A 19,938-nucleotide genomic window follows, 5' to 3' on the forward strand; every position below is an offset into this window, starting at 1 on the left:
ATATACTCACCCATCACCAACTCGTGAACCCATCCACCCATCCATTCACCTGTGTTTCCATCCCTCTGCCCCTTCGTCCAGTTATCCATCCATCATCCATCCTTCCATCTATCCATCTGTCCAGCTATCTACCCATCCGTCTATCTGCTTGCCCACCCCTCTGCCCATCATCCAACAACCCTGTCCATCCATCTGCCCAATCACCCATCCACCATATATCCATCTTCCCATCCACCCATCCATTCATCTACCCATTTGGCCATTTGCCTGTGTGTCCACCCATCTGTCCATTCGTCCAGTCACCCATCCATCAATCTATCCATCTGCTCATCTTCCCCTCCTTGCTTCCTTCTCTCCATCCATCCCCTCCCCTCTACTTGGCAGATACTTCTGCCAAGGCACTCCTTTCCCCTCGGTCCTGTTCCACTATGAACCGGCTAGTGTCTGTCCTTTTGCGCTTCCATCTTAAGCGAGAGTCTTTGCCCTGAGCTCAGCTATCCCGTCTATGATGTTTCTTTTAGGGCACAAGGGCCCTTAAAAATATATGATTTGCCCTTGGACCTCCTGCACATTTTCCTAGCCTCAGTACCGTGCCTCGTGTGGGCCATTTTGGGGCCCAGGCCTGAGTCGGAACAGCTCTCCTGGCCCAGCTCCCCCACCTTGCCACACCTCTGTTGCCAGTCACCCATCAAAACAGCTCTTCGAAACTCCTTAAAGAACAGCAGCCTGAGAAATGGTTGGCCCAGTGAACTGCCATAAACTACACTGCTCTGGGGCGCTGGGATCAAAGCGCCAGGCTCAGGGGAACCAGTGGTGACCTTTCACCTGGATAGGGCCCTCCCCGGTGGGCAGAGGTGTGTCCCGTGCCTGGCTCCTTTTATCTTTTTTTTTTTTTTAAAGATTTATTCATTTTATTACAGCCAGATATACACAGAGGAGGGCAGACAGAGAGGAAGATCTTCCGGCCGATGATTCACTCCCCAAGTGAGCCACAACGGGCTGGTGCGCGCCGATCCGAAGCCGGGAACCTGGAACCTCTTCTGGGTCTCCCACACGGGTGCAGGGTCCCAATGCATTGGGCCGTCCTCGACTGCTTTCCCAGGCCACAAGCAGGGAGCTGGATGGGAAGTGGAGCTTCTGGGATTAGAACCGGCACCCATAAGGGATCCCGGGGCTTTCATGGCGAGGCCATGCCGCCGGGCCCTCCTTTTATCTTTTAACAGGTCCCGCCACGCGATAACTGAGGCTTCCCAACTGAGGCTGGATCACCATGCAGAGAGCCAATGGCTGCATCAGGATTTGAACTCTGGTCTCCTGAACTGCAGTCTGGTACCTTTTCAACCACAACACAGTTGTAGGCTTCAAGAGGGCCCAGGGACCCAGGGAACCAGAGGCTTGGCTCCCAGCTCAGTGTTCCTGAGGCTGTAGAGAGACCTTAACTAAGTCACTTCCTCCATTTCTTCCACAGTGAGGTGGAGAAGGCGGCCAGGCTCACGGGAGATCAAAGCAGACAATGGAGGGAGCAGGGCGCCAGACCAGGCTACCCTGTAAGCCAGACCCCCTCCCCTCTCCTGCTGCCACCAGGGTTCACACGGCTCCCAGGTCTTCCCAGCTCCCTGGAGGGAGTGTACCTTTGGCTCCTGGTGGTGATCTGTGACTCACAGACACTGGGCAGTATTGGGCCACCTGTCTCCAATGCTAAGGAAGATTCTGCCCAGGAGAGAAAGTTTCAAGTCAGCACAGCCATCAGTTCCCCTGCAGCTGTGAGCCGGGCCCTTGGCTGGACTCTGGATACAGAGGTGAACAGGATGCAGTCCGTCCCCAGGTATCCCCTGGTCTAGAGAGGCAGGAAGAGGGAAGTTCAAGATCACACAAGATTTGGGCAACATTCCTCCCCTCCCGCAAAGCCCAGGCAAGGCTGCTGTGGAGGATACAAGATGGAGATGGAGGTGCCCGCCATCAGCATGTCAGGGAGTCAGCAGGCCTGGAAGGGGGCCGGGGTGGTTCTTGGAGGAGTGGCATGGCCCCTGGAAGATGCACTGGATTTTGCCAGAGCGTCCGGGCAGAATAAGATCCAGACAGAAGCTGCTGAGAAGATCATGGCGGTGGAAGGTACAGATCTGAGGACAACAGCGTGGTTGGGGCAGAGGGCGTCGACCGTGGGAGTCGAGACTGGGGAGATGATCTATCTGGGCCCATCGCTGAGAGGCCTTGAATGAGGTGCTGGGGGGTTGTGTTCACTGCAGCAGGTATTAGGGAGCCAATGAGGGCTTAGAGCAGCCAAGTATCTCAGTTGGAGATGGGTGGTTTCAGGGCCTTGGGAGCTCAGAACAGAGAACTGGAGAGGGAGGAGGAGTAGCAGCCCCCGCAGCTTCCTTTCTTCCTGACACCAGATGGTGGGGCACACTAGGCACTGTGGACCCATCTCAGCATGCAGCACCTCACACGGCTTCTCACTTCAAGTTCCCGACTTCAGAGAAGACAGGTATGCTAGCCCATGTTACAGAAGAGGATGCTGAGACACCTGGACAGGGGAGATAGCCCAGGACCCAGAGCCCAGAAGAGACGGGGCTGGATCTGGATCCCAGCGCACATTGTTCTAGAGCTACGGCGCTGCCCAGTGAGAGCAGCAGGAAGCCCCTGCCCAGATGCAAGTTCAGATGATTCCCTACCAGGGAAGGCTGGTCAGAAAGTAAAGTGGTGCTCCTGGAGCTGCAGTAACTTACAGGGACACCAGATGGCAGTCGAGAGACTGGCTGCTGGGAGCCACAGCCCAGCCCAGCCTAGCCTCACAAAGAGCCAGGCAGGGCCGGGGGGGTGGGGTGGGGGGTGGGGGGTGGGGAAGAATCAAATGCCGTCAGCTTTCAGCAGACCCTCCCTCCTGGGTATTCCTGCAGCCCCTGGGCATAAAGGCGCATCAAGGCAGAGCAGAGGCTGCAGGCACACACTGGAAGGCCCAGAGCTGCTGGCTGTGTAGCACTGTTTTCCTGGAGTAAGCCCAAACCAACTTGCCCCACAGTGCTGGAAGGGAACAGGGACAGGACACAGGCCTGCACACACAGCAGTATTACAGCAATGTGCAAGAGACCTGCACCTGGCGGGAAAAGCGCCAAAGTACCCACAGTGCCTCCGGCCTGGGGGTTATAAGTGATCTTCATTTTCCTTTTGAACACTTGTTACTGCATTTTTATTATTTTTTGAATATTTATTTTTATTTAAAAGCAGAGTCACTGAGAGAGGAGGAGAAAGAGAAATTTTCCAACCATTGGTTCACTCCCGGGATGGCCACAAGTGCCAGAGCTAGCCAGGCCGAAGCCAGGAGCCCACAGCTTCTTCAGGACTCCCATGTGAGTGCAGGGAACCTAGCATTTGGGCCATCTTCTGCTACTTTCCCGGGCACATTAGCAGGGAGCTGGATCGGAAGTGGGGCAATCAACTCTTGAGCCACTGCCCATGTAGGATAATCAAGGTGATTATTTGAGAACCAGCAAGAGGAAGTAGGAGAGAGGAGGCAGTGAGAGAGGGAGAAGCGAGCGAGCAGGAGTCCCTATGCACCGGTTCACTTTCCAATGCCAGGAACTCCATCCGGAGCTCGCACACAGGTGGCAGGGCTCCAGAACCTGAGTCGCCCCTCGCTGCCTCCCAGGGTCTACATCACCTGGAGCTGGAGCTACAACTCCAACCAGGCGTGCCAATGGCATCTTAGCCTGCAGGCCAGCCTCACTCAGTCCTCCAGGAGAGCCTCCGTCTCTGGCCCCTGGAGGAGGCTTTGGACAACTTGCACCAAGGACCGCACGTTCCTGTATAGGATCATCCCGGTTCATCACCTAGATGCAGGTTCCTTTGTGTAGCCCTGCCGACCCGTGGCCGTTGAGCACTTGGAACAAGGCTGATAGAAGATGCTGGGACACATATATTCGACTCCAAAGGCCAAAGATGCAGTGGAAAAAAGCAAAGGTAACATTGTTTATTAGCTGCATGCTGAATTCACGATATTTTGGGTATGTTGGTTAAATAAATAATTGGAAATCAATTCCGCCTGTGTCTTTTTGTTAAAAAAAAAAAAAAAAAGATTTGTTGGGGCTCAGCGCAGTGGTTTACCAGCTAAAGTTCTCGCCTTGAATGCGCCAGGATCTCATATGGGCAGGCGCCGGTTCTGATGCCGGCAGCCCCGCTTCTCATCCAGCTCCCTGCTTGTGGCCTGGGAAAGCAGTCAAGGACAGCCCAAAGCCTTGAGACCCTACACCCGCGTGGGAGACCTGGAAGAAGCACTCGGCTCCTGGCTTCGGATCAGTGCAGCACCGGCCGTTGAGGTCACTTGGGTAGTAAATCAGTGGATGCAAGATCTTCCTCTCTGTTTCTCCTCGTCTCTGTCTATCTGACTTTGCAATAAAAATAAATAAATCTTAAAAAAAAGATTTGCTGGGCCCGGCGGCGTGGCCTAGCGGCTAAAGTCCTCGCCTTGAACACCCCAGGGTCCCATATGGGTGCCAGTTCTAATCCCAGCAGCTCCACTTCCCATCCAGCTCCCTGTTTGTGGCCTGGGAAAGCAGTCGAGGATGGCCCAAAGCTTGGGACCCTGCACCCGTGTGGGAGACCTGGAAGAGGTTCCCGGTTCCCGGCATCCGGATCGGTGCGCACTGGCCCATTGCGGCTCACTTGGGGAGTGAAACATCGGATGGAAGATCTTCCTCTCTGTCTCTCCTCCTCTCTGTGTATCTGACTTTGTAATAAAAATAAATCTAAAAAAAAAAAAAAGATTTGTTTACTGTTATTTGAAAGGCAGAACTACAGAGAAAGAAGGTGAGACAGCGAGATCTTCCATCCACTGATTCTCTCCCTAAATGGCTGCAATGGTCGGACATGCGCCAGTCCAAAGCCAGGTGCCAAGAGTTCCTTCTGGGTCTCCCACGTGGGTACAGAAGCTGAAGGACTTGGGCCATCTTCCTCTGCTTTCCCAGACACCTTAGCAAGGCGCTAAATCAGAAGTGGAGCAGCTGGGACTCAGACGGACGCCTATAAGGGATGCTGGCGCCACAGGTGGAGGTCTAGCTTGCTATGCCACTACATTGCCCTGATATTTTTACTTTTTTAATGTAGCTACTATAGGTTTTTAAAGTTACATGTGGGATATGGACTGTGTTCCTATTGTACAGCTTCCTGAGGACAGAAGTGTGACTCTCCCAACTCAAGGTCAGAGAAGGGACAGGCCCTGACTAGGGTCACACAGCAAACTGGTGGCAGAAGCAGGAGTTGAGTGTGGCCCGGCTGCAAGGGTGCTACAGCTCACACTGTCCGAGGGTCCCCTTCAGTCCTGGTGTGGGCACGGCAGGCCCTGGGGCAGGAGTCAGAGACCCAGGCTGCTGTCCAGGCCCTGTCAGTCAGGACAACAGACCTCTCAAGACCCCTCCTCCTCCTCCGCGAGAGAGCCTCTTCTGAGCCCGCCTGCCCCCACCGAGTCCACCATGCTGGGAGGGCCAGGGTCGAACACGGCTTTAGATGGTTTCCCTTGGCCAAATGCCCTCATTTTGCATTTGTGCAAGTTGAGCCCAGAGAGGGTGACTGCTCTGCTCAAGGTCACACAGTAGGTTAAGGGAAGGCTGGGGTCTCAGAGACATGGGTACAGGAGCCAGGCCAGCTCCATGGACTGGGAGGATGGTGCCAGGGTTAGCATCTATCTCTACTCCATCAAGTTCACACAGCTTCCTTTGCCTCAGGTCCTTTGCCTCAGGTCCCTTCACTCCCCTACTTGTCCTCTGTGGCTTCCCTTTGTGCTTACAATACACAACCCAGGTTCAGGGTCCTGGCCTAATCCCCCACACTTTCTCCTACCTAGGGAGCTTTGCACTTGGGGGTCTACATAGGACCTCCTCCCACCCCCAGTATCTGTTGACAGCATCCTGCTTGACACCACCCACCCCTAGACTGGACTAGCCTCTTATCACCATCAATCACTGCTCCATCACTCTGTGCTGCTGCCTCCTAAAACCGTGCAGGTCATCCTCTGGTCGCTAGGCACACCAGGGCATTCCAGAAAGTTCAGGGCAAGATTGAATTAAAACAGACTTTACCTTTTCCTTTTTTTTTTTTTTTTTTTTAATTTTTGAAGAGCATAAGCTCCTGGAGAGCAGGGCTAGCCTGGCAGGTCCCCAGCTGTGTCCCCTGCATCCCTCAGTGCCTGCCTGGCAGCAGGTGCCAGGTCATGCCTGTCCATCAGATGGGATTGAGAAAGATCCAGAGAAGTGAGCTTGCTGAAGCCTCCTTCCAGCTGAGCCAAAACCCAAACCTGGGGTTTGTCCTAGGGCGAAGGCCTTCCTTGCCCCTTCCCCTTGGGCAGCACAGCTCTGCCCCATTGCCAGGTGGCCCGCAAGGGAGGCTGGGTGAATTAGCACGAGTGGAGCTGAAGGGTGTGAACGCTGCTCTGCAAACTGTTAAAGCGTGATTGCAAATGCGAGGAGCTGTTGTCATTAGACCAGTCGAGCCTAAACTGCATCTTCCTCAGAGAGGAAGTGAAGGAGCAGGCCATCTACTCCCCCCCCCCACTCCGAGCCAGGCCCCGCCCACACACAGGTGACTTCCCAGCTACAGGTAGAAAAGATATACAAATAAGACACCTTTCCACAATCAGAGACACCAGCCAGAGGCCGAGTGGGTTGCTCAGCTTCCAAGAAATGTAATTAGCAAGGAAGCTGGCAGAGGAGAGCCCCAAGGCCAAGGTCTGTGAGAGTTACGGTGGTGGCGGGGAGGGGCTTGATTGGGACTCCCGACTCCCACCTTTTAGCCTGGAAGAAAGCAAGCTGGTGACAGAGACCCGGGAGGCAGGGCCTGGCCCCATCGCAAACCCAGGCCCCCTTGGGTAGCTCAGATAGAAGGACGGAGAGGAAGTGGGGAGGGAACAATTTCTGGCGCTATTTTATGTCTAACGGATAAAGCGCCCTCCCTGGACAGATGACAATTTCATCACCTACTGGGTGAACCACTTTCTCTCTTTGGCCTCTGTTTCCTTATTTGTAAAATGAGGTTTGGGAAGTCCACCAAATGACTGCCTGAGCTGAAAGCTACAAGGGAACCAGTGCTGATGTGGGACGGGCGGGAGGAGGAGAGGGTCGTTGGAGTGTAGCTTCCACTCACTGTGATCTGGGACTGGTCACTGATGCTGTCCTTTGTGGTTCCAGCCCTCACAGGGCTAAAGGCGAAAGAGGATACAGCACACACAACACGCCTCCGGATCCCCCACGGATGCTGGGGGCAAGTCGATGGACACAGGGGAGGCTGAGTCCACAGTCCACCCAGCACTTAGTAGATGCTCAATAAACAGCGGGCACCTGGCACTGCTGGGAGCCCTTCTGCTGGGAGGCCTGCGCCCAGGTGGGACAGGTTCCAGGTGCCTGGGTTCTCCTGCACAGGGAGACAATCAGGAAGGACAGAGGAGCTGGCCCCACCCCCAGCCAACCCCACCTGGGTGCAGGGGGTGCTGGCTGCTCCTTCTGCAAGGCTGCTCCCTGCCTTGGGGGCCCATCTCCCTCCTGGTGGTCTTTCAGGATGGCATCCGTTTCAGGACAACTCTCCCACTTGTCAAAGGTGACCCAATTTTCCCAACCTCAGAGGCCATTTTCTCAGTCTGCACTTCCTTTTTAGTGCTAGGGTTAGATCTTAAAGGGCTTCTTGGGGCATTCAGGGAGTTTTTGGGACAAAGGGGCAGGTGAAGTCTGGAGTGAACTCTAACCACCTGCCGGGCTCCTGCACCCACCCGCCCAGAATGCCCAGCTCCGAGAGATCTCAATCTATTGGTCCGGAGAGCAGCTCCCTAAGGCCGGAAGCGGGGTGCCTGCAGCTCGCCCACCAGCCAGCCCAGCAAAGCCTGCTAACGATGACGGTGATAAAGGCTGTCAGAGTGGGCTGGGCACACAGAAATGGCCCAAGGGGTGTGTCCTGATGGAGCCACAGCCAGGCACAGTCCCATTCTACTCGGCCGGTTTGAGTGAGGGCTCCCCCCACCCCACCCCAAACCTGGCCACCCCTAGCACGGGCCGCTGTCACTCCTGAACTGTACGGGGACCAAGATCAACAGAAAACCAGAAATCTGACTTGCATGGGCTGCAGGGAGGGGCTGTCAGCTCTTTGGGAACAACGAGGCAGCAAGGGGAGGCCTGGGGTCTGTCTGCCTGGGCTCTGCCAGGGCTCGGCCCACCGCTGCCGGAGGGACGCCCCCAGGCCCTGGGGGCCGCGCCAAGGCCCCAGCCCGGCCCCAGCGCCTGGGAAAGCCGCCTGTTTTGTTCCCAGCTTCCCCCACACCCCTCCACCACCACCTTTTTTTTTTTTTTTTTTCTTTTCCCATTCATTGCAGTTCGGTCCCTTACGAAGCCGCAGGGACCCAAGTGGCGGGGCTGAGATTGAGGGGTGGCTCTCCAGGGCCTGACAGGTAGCTCCAGCCCCAGCTCTGGGACGCCCCTTTTCTCACCTTCCCCCCGGGTTCCCTCTCCCTGCCCCTGTCAGCCGCGCCAGACGCTCTCCGGCTTTGCAGCATTCAATAAAAATTGAGAAACATTTGGGCTGAAATCGCTGCTTTATCTGGAGGAGCCACAGCGCCGGGAGAGACCACTGCTGCGCGGGGGGGAGCGCGGGGTCGCGGCCGCCCGGGCGCGCGGGGTCGCCACGCTCCGTGACGCGCACTGCCCCCGGCTGGGGTTCTCCGAGGAGACCGGGGGCGTGGAGGCCGGGGCGGGGCGCGAGGCGCGGGGCGCCGGGGCGCGCGCGGGGGGCGGCGGCGGGGCCGGACTCCCCCCGCGCCCGCGGCTCAGGTGGGCCGTGCCCAGCGCTGGCGGAGCCCGGGTCCCCGTTCTGCCCGGGCTGGATGGCTCATTCTGCTGGCTGCGCGGTGGCGGCGGCTGTGTGTGCGCCGCGCCTCGCCGCTCCCCCCGGCCCCCGAGCCCGGGGCGCGCGCTCCCGCCCGGGCCCCCGCGGCGCCGCGGCCCGAGGCCCCGGGAAGCGCAGCCATGGCCTTGCGGAGGCTGGGGGCCGCGCTGCTGCTGCTGCCTCTGCTTGCTGCCGTGGAAGGTGAGCCGGCGGGCGGTGATGGGGGCGGGGAGCGGCCGGGCACGAGCGTCCGCCGGCGCCCACCTCCGCCCCACGGCCCGCAAAGTTTGCCTGGGGGCTGGCGCGGGGCGCAGGTGGCCGCGGGGAGGTGTGTCCGGCCGCGCCGAGGGGCGCGGGCCCCGCGAGCGCCCGGAGAGCGGCGGGCGCTGATTGACTGTGCCAGGAGGAGGCGAAGGGACCATCTTGCCGAGGCTTTGTAGCCAGCCCGGCAAGCGCCGCCCAGGGTTGGGGGCTGCCCACGCGTGCTCTCCGCCCCCGGCTCGGGCAGCCCCTTCGCGCGGGCCTGGCCTGTTTCGGCACCGGTGGAGTGGAGCGGGGCCGGGGGTCCGGGCGCTCAGTCGGGGCCGCAAAGTTTGGCAGGGAGCAGAGCGGGGTGGGGGTGGGTGGGGAAGGAGGCACCGCGGCTGGCCGAGGTGGGGGGTGTCCCTGGTCCAGAGCACCCGGGACGGGGCCCCCAGCGCGCCCTGAAGAGCGCGGACTGGCATAGTCGAGGCGAGCGCGCTAGCCACCGACGCCGGTGCCTGCCCATCGCCTGCGGCGTACAATGGGGTCTCCTCCCCGGCAGGGCTGCGGGGGGCGGGGGATGGGTCGGTGGGCATCTCTCCGCCGCGCGGAGTCTCCGGGCACCCCTGCCGGCCACCGCCCCGTGCGCAGTACAGCCCAGCGTGGCGGCTGGAGCCCCGGGAACTCTCCAGCTGCCGCCAGGGCCGGACCAGATGCTCTTGGCATGTGTTGGCCTTGGCCGGGGTCGCTGGGCCCTCTCGATCCCCTGTGGCCTCATGTGTTGGTCCCACCCGACCCCCAGGCGAGAGCCTTGCTAGCCAGGGAAGGAAAGTTGGTGGGGTCTGGGTGTGTTCCCCAGGAAGAACCCAGAGTGCTGGCCAAGAGCTAAATGTGAATAATGGTTCTCATGTGTGGGGCACGTCCCAGCTTATGAAGTACTTTGCACGGAGCCGGTCTCTGTGGTTTACGGCGTGCCGCACCGTTGACAAGGTACTTTAAGCTTTACAAAGTGCTTTCCCGCCGCAGTTGCGTGGGAACCTTCAATATCAGGCTTGCCGGGGATGCCAGGTGGGTGTGCTTGCTGGTGCCTCTGAACAGACAGAGAAGCTTGTGGACGCCCAGGGCCTCGCTCACCCCGGCCTGCAGGTGACAAAAAAGGAACCCAGGCCTGAGTCTTTCAAGTTGGGTCCCCGGGGCTGCCTTTTCTTGTCCCCCAACAAGATCACACCTTGCGGGACTGTGCCACTTGGGGATGAGGTTGGCACTGCATACCCTCTTCTCAGGCCACTTTGGGGTGACCAGGAGCCCCCTTCCCATTTGCAATTTAAACAAAACCTGATGGCATGGGGTCTCTGGGCTGCGGCCTCTGGAAGTGACACTGATGGGGGACCCTGTGGTGTGTAACCTAAGCTGCTGCCTGGATAATGAGCACCTTGGTGACCACCCTCAGCGGCTAAGGCTGGGGGTGTTCCTGGAGGGCTGTCCTGGTTTTTGGCGCTGGGGTAGCTGACCTATGGCTCCTGGAGGACTCGGAGGCTGCCTGCGGCCTCCCAGAGTGGGGCCGGTGGGATGGCAAGGGTGCCATGGGCACTCTGTGCAGAGGGCAAGCTCCAGGAGTAGGGAGGGTAGCCACTGGCGGGAGCGCCCGGGAATGTGGCAGAGGGTACCACTTATTAACTGTGGCTGTGGAGAAATGACTCATGCATTGGCCTGCTCTACATCGGGATGTTTACGGTGTTTTGGGGAGCTTGGCATAAATATCACTCTTTAGGTTGCAGTCAGCGGCGCTAGAGGCAGCAAGATTGGCCCCGTCGCATTGGAAGAGGCCTGGGTGTGTTTCTAATTACTGCAGGGTAGATGGAAGGGCCGTGGCCCTGGCAGGGGGTACTTGGAATCTGGTGGGCTGTGGCCAGACTGGCCCCTGGCCTCTACACGGGGCTGGCCCACTGCTGACGTCACGGGGGGGGGGCCTGGCTGTTGGGCCTGCCACTGGGGGGCATTGCAATGTGGGAAAGGGAAGCCATGGCTGGGTGGGAGGAGGGTGGCAGGGGGTCCTCTGCACCTGGCTGCAGACTCCTTCTGCCTCCAAGAAAATCGGCCCATTGGGGCCAAGGAGCTGGGCGAAGAGCTGGGCAAAAGTATGAGGTGGAGGTCAAGGGCTCTGTTGTGGGTTCACCGTGGGACCCTGCCTGGACTGGCTCCCTTGCCTGTAGGAACCCCAGTGTCTGGAGTGTGCAGTGGTTCAGCTCATCTCGCCATTCCCTCCTATGCATGTACCTTCCTGCACCCAGCTTCAGTTTTCTCATCTGCTCAGTAGGGCACCCTGACCCTTAGTGCACCTGTTGCATAGGTGGGTGGGTGGAAAGATCGGGGGAGAACCTGAGGGTCCACTTTGAAGTCTTGGGTGTCACCTCTGGGATTTGGAGGATGCCGTGGGCTGTGCTGCCCTGGGCATACCTGGGGACACCGGGGGGGGGGGGTCCTTTGGGGAGCAGCAGGCTAGAAACTGAGTGGAAACTTGGCTCTGGAAGCTATGGGGCCACCCTCCCCTTCCTTGCCTGTTCCTCTGGCCCTCCGCCTGGAGTGGGACTGTCCTGAGTGTTGAGGCCCTAAGCAAGCCCCCAGTGCAGCCTGGGGAATGTGGGAAAGGAGTGTGTGTGTGTGTGTGTGTGTGTGTGTGTGTGTTGGGGGGTTTTGTGAGGGGACGGTGTGCTTAGTGTCTCCCCAAACCATAGACTCATCATGAACAAGTAAACAGCTTGGAGGGAGTGAAGCAGAAGACGTTGGTGGCAGAGCCGCCGCTAGATGGAATCCAGACGAGGGGCACCAGGAGAGAACCCGGCTCCCTTCTCTGCACGTGTTCATTCCTTCCCCAGATATACCCGAATGTCCTCTGGGCCCTGGAGCTGGCAGGGACACGAAGGACACACACTGGCAGGGGAGAAGGGGAGCCCTGTAGCCCTGGGAGCTGCCAGCAGGAAGTTCTTAGCCACCTGGGGCAGTCGGGGAGGTGGTGACGTTGCACGCACGTTAGAGCCCGCCACTTTGACTTTACCTTGTGCTTTTACTGCCCTCCCCACCCCCACCCCCGCACGTGGCGCTTCCTTAGCCACCTGTTGTGCTCAGAGCCATATTCCCGAAGTCCAGGAGGTTGGCTTGGGGACTTTTGAGGGGTGCTGGGAAGAGAAACCAGCATGTGGAAAAGACATGGAGGCAAAGACTCACCAGCTGGTTTATTTTGGCAGGCAGAGTTGTGGTCCAAAGATCTCTGCTCAAATACCACCTCCAGAAGGCTCCCCTGATTACTTCATCCAGTTTTGATACCTTCTATCCCACCACTTCGGTGTCAAAGGCTTGTTGGTATCCTCCCTGGATATCTGCTTATCCACTAGGCTGCCAGTTCCAGGAACGAAGAAATTTTTTTTCTTTAATCTGCCATGGGATGGCACCCCCAGTCCCTGGAGCTGTGCTCAGCCAAGCAAGGGGTCGTCAGCTAAGCAACACTGAATGGACCGAATGTGCACACATGAGTGAGTGGCAGGAGAATGAAACACAGATGAACGATGAGTGAGGGAGTCTGACAGTTTGGGGAATCTTCCCTGGGGGGAGACCCTGAGGAATAGTTTGAGCAGGGATGGGACAAAGTTTGGGGTGATCATGAATGGGCCGATTCAGCTCCAGCCAGTGAAGGGTTCAAGTGCTCCAGCAGGGGCCACGTGCGCGGTAGACAAGTCTCCTTTTGATGGGCAGGGAGTGTAGCTCTCGCCTTTCCCTACCTGGCTCCCCCGCTCCTGGGCCAGCCCCGCTGTGCCGCCCTCTTGGGCATCACCTAAGACCAAGCGACCTTCAGCGGGATTAGCCGGAGTTGGCTTTCCTTTTATGTTTGTTTCTTCTGCTTCTGGTTTTTGAAGGAGACTGCTTGCCTGCACCCGTCTTAGCCAGGAAATCAGGGCTTAGATTTAAAACCCAAACGCTGTAGAATCTACAGGCAGACTGCTGTGTTCATTCATTCTACTGTCCATCTCTATATTATAAGATATAGCAGGCGTCGGGTGGGAGGGGGGATCTGCTGCTGTGGGGAGCCAGGCTGGGCAACTATGCAGAGGCATGGCCGGCTTCTCTGAGCATCTTTGCTGGGCGTTCAGCCTAGGATAGCTGCCAGTCAGCCCTTCCTTCCCAGCACCTTTCTGTAAGCTCAGGTCTGAGGATAGGGCCCTGCACACAGAAAGGCCCCCACCAGAAGAGGCAGGTGGATGAGGGATGCACAGGGCAGGGGCACTCTGGGAGTGCAGATCCAGGTAGGCTTCCTGGAAGAGGTGACTCCAACTTGTGACCTGATCCGCTTGCCTCACTTAGCTGAAGGCTTGGTAGGTCGGGAGCATGGCTGGGAAATCCATGGGTGGGTGGATTTGCTTTTCAGTACCAAGATGGGACCCGTGCGTTCTGGGAAAGAGGCAGAGGACCCTCAGCAGGAAGCTGGGAGAGGCGGAAGTGAAGCAGGCCAGGGCAGGCAGGGCGGGCTGCTCGGCTGAAAGAGGAGGTGGCTGGGGACGGCCAGCAAGCTGAGAATGTTTACACAGCTCCCAGGGGTGCGGCAGACGGCCGTTGGTAGAGGCAGCACCTGGAGACTTCCTGATTGGGATCGGCTCGGCCGGTCTGATAAGGCTGCCTTGCAAACGATTTTAGGGCCTTTAAAAGCAGCTGCCTTCCGGAGGGTTGGTGGGGGAGGGGCACCCGTGGCACCTGGGGGCTTGGCCAGGGCAGACCCCTCCCCTCCCTTCACCCCCTCCAGGAGCCTTGGTCTGGGGAGGTGAGCCTCCCTGAACCACCTGCTGCTGCCCCTCCCTGGGAGTGGTGTGAGAGTGGGGGGGTGTCCTCAGGGCAGAGGGCCTGGTTGTTCTGTGACCTTGAGCTGTGGGCCTGCGTCCTCATTTGTAAACTGGAGTTGCTGCCTGTTATGTGGGACACGTGCTGTGCCCAGCACCCCTTGGTGGTTGCCCACTATGCCATGGCCAAAAACTTGGTCCTGCCTAAGACTCCCTGGACCTTGAGTCTGCGGCTGGTCTCTTTCTGTTCTGCCCCAGAGGGGTGTCTCTTGCTGGGTGTTCCCAGGCTTGTTGCTGGACATCTCTGAGCCTCAGATCCCTCGTGATAGCATGGGACTGGGAGTGCCTTGGAGAAGACGGACATGTGGATCTGAGGAGGCTGAGCTGTGTGTGGCCCGGGAGTGATGGACACACATGCACACTCGTGTGCTGGGACGCTGGTTTCCTGGGCGCCATGGATGCGATTTTGCCAAGTTTCTTTTTCCTGCCTCTGGCTGTCCCTTGGCCTTTTTGCATTCAAACCCAGGGGAAAGCCAAAGACGTCAGTCCTGAGCCTTCCAGGGCAAGGGGCACCATTGAAAGGCCCCGTTTCAAGGGTGCTATCCACTCCCCAGCTATGGCCTTCCCTAGCCCCAGGGATAGCACAGACTTCTATGTCCTGATATGCTAAAAGCCATCCTCTGTGTGTCAGGCACTGTTCTGAGGGTATTGTGCATGGAGTCTCATACAACTTCCCCAGCAACCCTATAGGTGGATGTCAGAGTGTGTCCATTTCATAGTTGAGGACACCAGAGCTCAGGGGGCAGGTTCAGGGGGCATGAGGGAGAAGTGGAGCAGGCGCTGAAAGCTGCAGCTGGGTGGAAGGCCCAGTCACCTCTGGAATGTTCCCGCTGTTCAGCAGCTCTGCTCAGCTCTGGTAGGGGTCTCCCGGGCAGCCATCCAGCCTCTGACTCCATCCACATCGGAGCTCATGCCAGCAGGAGGCTCGGGAACTCACCGACTTGCCATAAATGTGCAATCTCTGTTGTAATGAGCAGAATATTACTGCAACTTAGATCGGTGTTAACTTGCGGCACTGTGAGGGGCGCTTGTGCTGAGAGCGGACACCAGGCCATTTTTTGCCCCCATTTCCAAAGGTGCCAGCTCATTGAATTTTCCCCCACAACCCTGGAATAAGGTGGGAAGCCTGGGGCTCACTTTAAAGATGGGGACGGTGATGTCTGCCAGATAATGCGCCTTGCCCACAGCAATGGCTGGACCGAACTTAAAGCCCGAAGCCCCAGAGATCACAAGTCCAGTCTGAATTCTTAGGCAACATTTAAAAATCAAGAAAGATCTTGTTTTGGCTCCTCTGAAAAGTCAGGCAATCTGGCTACACCAGGCCCATATCCCCACGTGGCAACCCTTGGCTGGGGCTGAATAGCAGCCGCCTCCTCAACTCGAGTGCCGGAGCCATCTGCTTACTCCTACGTTGGGATCCAGGTTTGTCTCTTGGGTCCGCACCCATGCTTGTCCTCTGACCCTGGGATATATCCTGCCTGTGCTGCACCTGAAACGCAGGTTTGGAAGGACTCTTCCAGCCCCAGGATTCGGTGCCCAGTGCTAGGCTGTAGGCAGGGGTTGGGGAACCCTGAACACCGCATCCATGATTGGTTGCCACCCAAAACACACTGGCTTCCGGCAGCCATGATTGATGAGAGCTTTGCCTCTGTGGGCGGGCGGGGCTCTGCTGGCAGGTGCTCTGCTCTGTAGCCTGGTCCAGCAGGGACTCGTTTGCAGTGTGGCCACCCTGCCTGGTGGACGTGGCTGGGAGGCCAGGCCCCTCTTGGTTCCTCAAAATTGCCCACTCCATCCTGGGTCTAGTGCTGTGGATTCCCAGGAGGGTGGTATGGGACTGGCAAGGCTTGTTGAGAGCTAGGCCCTGGTATCACAGAACATCTAGCCTGTGGCGCTTAGTAGTGGGTCCAAGCATGTTACAAGGCTGACTCATGTGCATCCCAGACATCCCCTCAGGTTCCAGGTGAGGGAGAAGATGTGGAACTTCCTCTTCTTGTTCAGTCAGCAGGAAGAAGCCCACTGCTGCCCCAGTGGTTGAACAGGTAACATCTGACTGTGGGATGGGCATATTCACCCTTCGATAGCATCTTGGAGCCTACCCTCTGCACCCAGCTCCCCGTTTTCATGGCCCAGACCCGCTGCCCTTTGCTGGTGGTTGCAGGTCTATGCAAGGCCTGATGCGAGGTGGGAGGGGCTGACTGTGGAGGCAGGGCCTGTGGCTGGACAGGTCGTGTCACCTGCTTGGTCCTCAGTGTCTTGGGCAGTAAATTGGGGAGTATAACTTCAGCTACCTGGGAAGGTTCTGCCAAGGAGCAGCTCTTGCTCAGTTCTAGAAGGGGCTGTGAAGGTGAGGCTGTGGGTGTCGTTGACCGTTGAGCTCGGAAGTAGGGCCACATGGAAGGAAAAGAACATGACCTAAGGGTGTTGGACAGGGACTGTCAAACCCGAGTTTGGAACACAGGTTGGCTCAGAGCACGGAGAGATTTGGGCAAATGGTGAAGTGGATGGGTGAGCACACTGGTCTGTAAGCATCACCTCCAAAGATGTGGCAGAGGAGACCAGGGTAGCAGGTGGTCAAGTGCTGTGGGTTAAACGGTTAAGCTGGGAGGTGGGCTTCTGTTCACTAACTGAACAAGGTTAGGCTTGGGCAGAGCATAGATCACAAGCTCCCTGGTTTGAGAGCTCAGACCCAGCAGCAGCCTGCACTGTGGAGAGGGTGAGCTGGAGGCCAGGGAGACAGTGTCCAGGGATGGGTGATATTGTGGCACAGCCATTAAGCTGTCCTGTCCCAGACCTGGCTACTCTGCTTCCGAACCTGCTACCTCCCTGCTAGTGCTCCTGAGGAAGCAGCAGAGTGTGGCCCAAATGCTAGGACCCCTTCAGGCTTTGGCTTTTGCATCCATATGAGGAGTGAACCAGTGGATGGAAGATTCTCTCTCACACACAATCTCTCTCTCTCTCACTGTGCTTTTAAAATAAATCCGCAAATCTTAAAATACAAGGCAGGTGCTCCCCATTCCTGACCATGTTGCCATGCAGACATCAGGGACCACTTTCACCAGGTCTGATTTAAGTCTGACGCTTATGGCAAAGCTTGTTACTGAGATGCTCACTTGTTTTGTTATAAAATTCATTCCTGACGAGAGCAACCATGTGTGCCATTTGGACTTGGCTCATGGCAGAAGACTGCAGGCTGTGGCTTAAGTGTCTGGGGGAAGAGACATGAAGGGTGTTTTTGCCATTGTACAGATGGAGAAGTTGAGGTCTGGAGCTGTAGTGATTTGCCCATGGTCATATAGCTAGTAAGCAGTGGTCAGAACACTACCTGTAACTCTGAACTGAGGCAGGGGTGGGGGGGGGTCTTATATCCTGTCACTTCCTGCCATGATCTCTGTTTCCCCACCTTCCAGAACAATCCAGAAGTATCCCACCTATCTGGCAGGCACTGGCCACATTGGAAGGTGCCGCTGTCCTGCAGCGATGGACTTGGTGCACGGAGCCGATAATAACACGCTTGGACTACTGACTGATGATCAATAGCCAAAATTTATTAGGGGCAACAGACTTTATATGCTGAGGGTCATACAGGATTAAGGTAGAGATACTTAGTTCATCAACAGAACCATCAACTGTTTCTATGCCTTAGTTTGGAAGTCCTTCTCATGCAAAGGATATCCAATCAGTCACACACAAGACATCCATTCAGTTGTTTATCATACAAATATTGTCCCATCAACTGTAATCCTATGCTCGCTGACTCCGTCGCTGACCTACGGTCACAATGTCCTCATACAGGAAGGCAGAGAGCTTGTCTTGCTCCAGCTGCTCCTTCATGGGGCAGTCAGTGGCATGCAGAGATCCTGGGCTGCATTGGCTCTGGCTCGGGCATCTTTGCACGGTGTTACCTTGGCTTTTTTAACTTACCCTGTGGAACCTCAGTCTCTTTTTAAAAATATTTATTTTAAAGAATTAGAGAGGGAGAGACAGAGGAAGAGAGAATCTTCCACTTGGTGGTTTGCTCCCTATGTGACTACAATTGCCAGGATTTAGCCAAGCTGAAGCCAGGAGCCTGGAGCTTCATCAGATCACCCATATGGGTGCAGGGGGCTTAAGCTCTTGGGTCATTTTCTGTTGCTTTTCCAGGGATCAGAAGTGGAGTAGCCAGGATTCAAACCAGTATCTGTATGAAATGCAGGCATTGCAAGTGGTGGTATAGCGTACTATGCCTCAACAAAGCCAGACCCCTGTCAGTTTCTTCAACTGTGAAATGAGGTTAGGGACGGCTTCCTGGAAGAGACAGCTTCCTAGATGGTTCTTAAGGAGCAGCTAAGCAAGGAAGTATGTGGCAGGCCTGCCAGCCACTGGGAACAGCATCTGTAGCGATCTGCTCAGAGTTCCAGCAAACATGGGATGTACTCAGGCAGCTGGCGAGAAGCCCGGGTGGCTGCGAGCAGGACGCGCCAAGCCCCGGGGTGGGGTGCAGGCTGCCTGGGCCCAGTGGGGAGAGAGCATGGGGTCAACATTCCCATTATGGCGACGACATATGTCCACAGCACCAACTTGCCACTTGGCCTGGGTCCATGGGAAGTCGGAAGGACAAAAAGCATCTGAAACGTGTAAGTGGGGAGAAAGCAGCTTAGCGCACAGTGGGATGTGTCCCTCCTGAATGGGGCTTCTGCGCCTCTCACGGGAAGGCAGGGCCTGGGAACAGCCTTGGTCAGAGCCTGCGGGGCCTTTCTGGAACCCACGAAAGGCCGTGGCCCAGGGAATCTGTTCGAGTTAGGGCCCTGGCCCGTCGTTCCCCTCGCTTGTCCCCGTCAGCGGCAGCTGTCACTCCCCACGGTCTCAGATGGCAGCTCCCGCGGTTCTGGGGAGTACAGTGGCAAAGAGCTTCTGGCTCCAACAAGGCATGAGTGCATGGATAGTATGTGGGCTGGATGATTGGATAAACTGGGGAGGTTGTCGGGTGGAAGACAGATAACAGGATGGTTTCCTGGATGGTTGGATACGTAGAGAGAGACAGGTAGGTAGACCAATAGCCAAATGGCGTCTTGGAGATTGGATGGAGCGATGAATGGACGAAGGCAGAGTGGCTGTGTGTGTTGGATAGCTGCATGGACAGATGAATGAACAAACGCCAAACTCCAGACTGCCATTCTCCCCCTTGGATTCCTTCTGGTATCAGCATGGTGACATTTCCTTCTTCCCGTTTCTGGCCCTGTGGGGAGCTGGCAAGCAGTGCACTCCCCAGGTCTGGAGAAGCAGCTGAGCCGGTGGCTGTGGATTTGTGAAAACTTCTGCATTGGGGTGCTCTGGGGATACCGGCCCCCACGGTGGATTTCCATCAAAGCAAATCCTGTTTTCCCACCGACTTGGCTCGCACATTGGGAGCCCCATTCCTGCTGTCAGGGGCTGGTGACGGGTGGAGGAAGAGCTGGGTGTCCCCCGGGCCTTGTCTGCCCAAAGCTTCTACTCACTCTACCTTGAGAGCAAACTGCTGCTGGCCAGGGAGCATGGGAGCTGGGAGTCGTAGGGGGTGGGGGGGCTGTAACAGCAGGAGAACAGATTTGGCATCTGCTCCCAGAAGCCTCTGCTGCTGGGGGAGGCTGCACCGGAGGCTTCCGGGATCACACACCCGGGCTCTTCCAGCCTGCTGCGTTTCTGCTCATCTGTCCGTGTGTCCTTTCTTCTCAGAACTCCGCCCTCTCACCTTGGTCCATCTGTCCACCCACCCAGCAGTCATTGCTAGAAACCTCCGGGGCGCTGGGGGCTTGGGGAAGCACAGGAGTTGCCTTCTGCTGTCAGTGTTAGATCCCAGCCAAGGAGCAGCAAGGCCTCCTCCTCCCCTCCCTCCTCCCCAGCCCCTTCCTCACCTTCTCCCGGCTCCATCTTCCTTTTCTCTTCCAGCATCTGTGTCGTCATCTCAGCAGCCTCCCTCTGTCCCATCCCACCCAGA

General features: G+C 57.2%; 2 protein-coding genes across 4 annotated transcripts in view; both read left to right on the plus strand.

Annotated features, from left to right (window-relative positions):
• The window catches only part of C1QA (complement C1q A chain), a 280,199-nt gene that overhangs the window by 57,842 nt on the left and 202,419 nt on the right, over positions 1-19,938 (plus strand). The window lies entirely within an intron of this gene.
• Positions 8,732-19,938, plus strand: part of EPHB2 (EPH receptor B2) — a 163,648-nt gene continuing 152,441 nt past the window's right edge. For 2 of the 3 annotated variants that reach the window (XM_058676615.1, XM_058676624.1), the window contains exon 1: positions 8,732-9,057. In XM_058676615.1, coding sequence (XP_058532598.1) covers positions 8,997-9,057 — 61 coding nt within the window. In that variant the 5' untranslated portion in view covers positions 8,732-8,996. The remainder of the gene's footprint in view (positions 9,058-19,938) is intronic. The other variant, XM_058676633.1, reaches the window with a different exon arrangement.

Source organism: Ochotona princeps, chromosome 2 (genome assembly GCF_030435755.1).
Source record: "Ochotona princeps isolate mOchPri1 chromosome 2, mOchPri1.hap1, whole genome shotgun sequence".
Classification (NCBI taxonomy): domain Eukaryota; kingdom Metazoa; phylum Chordata; class Mammalia; order Lagomorpha; family Ochotonidae; genus Ochotona; species Ochotona princeps.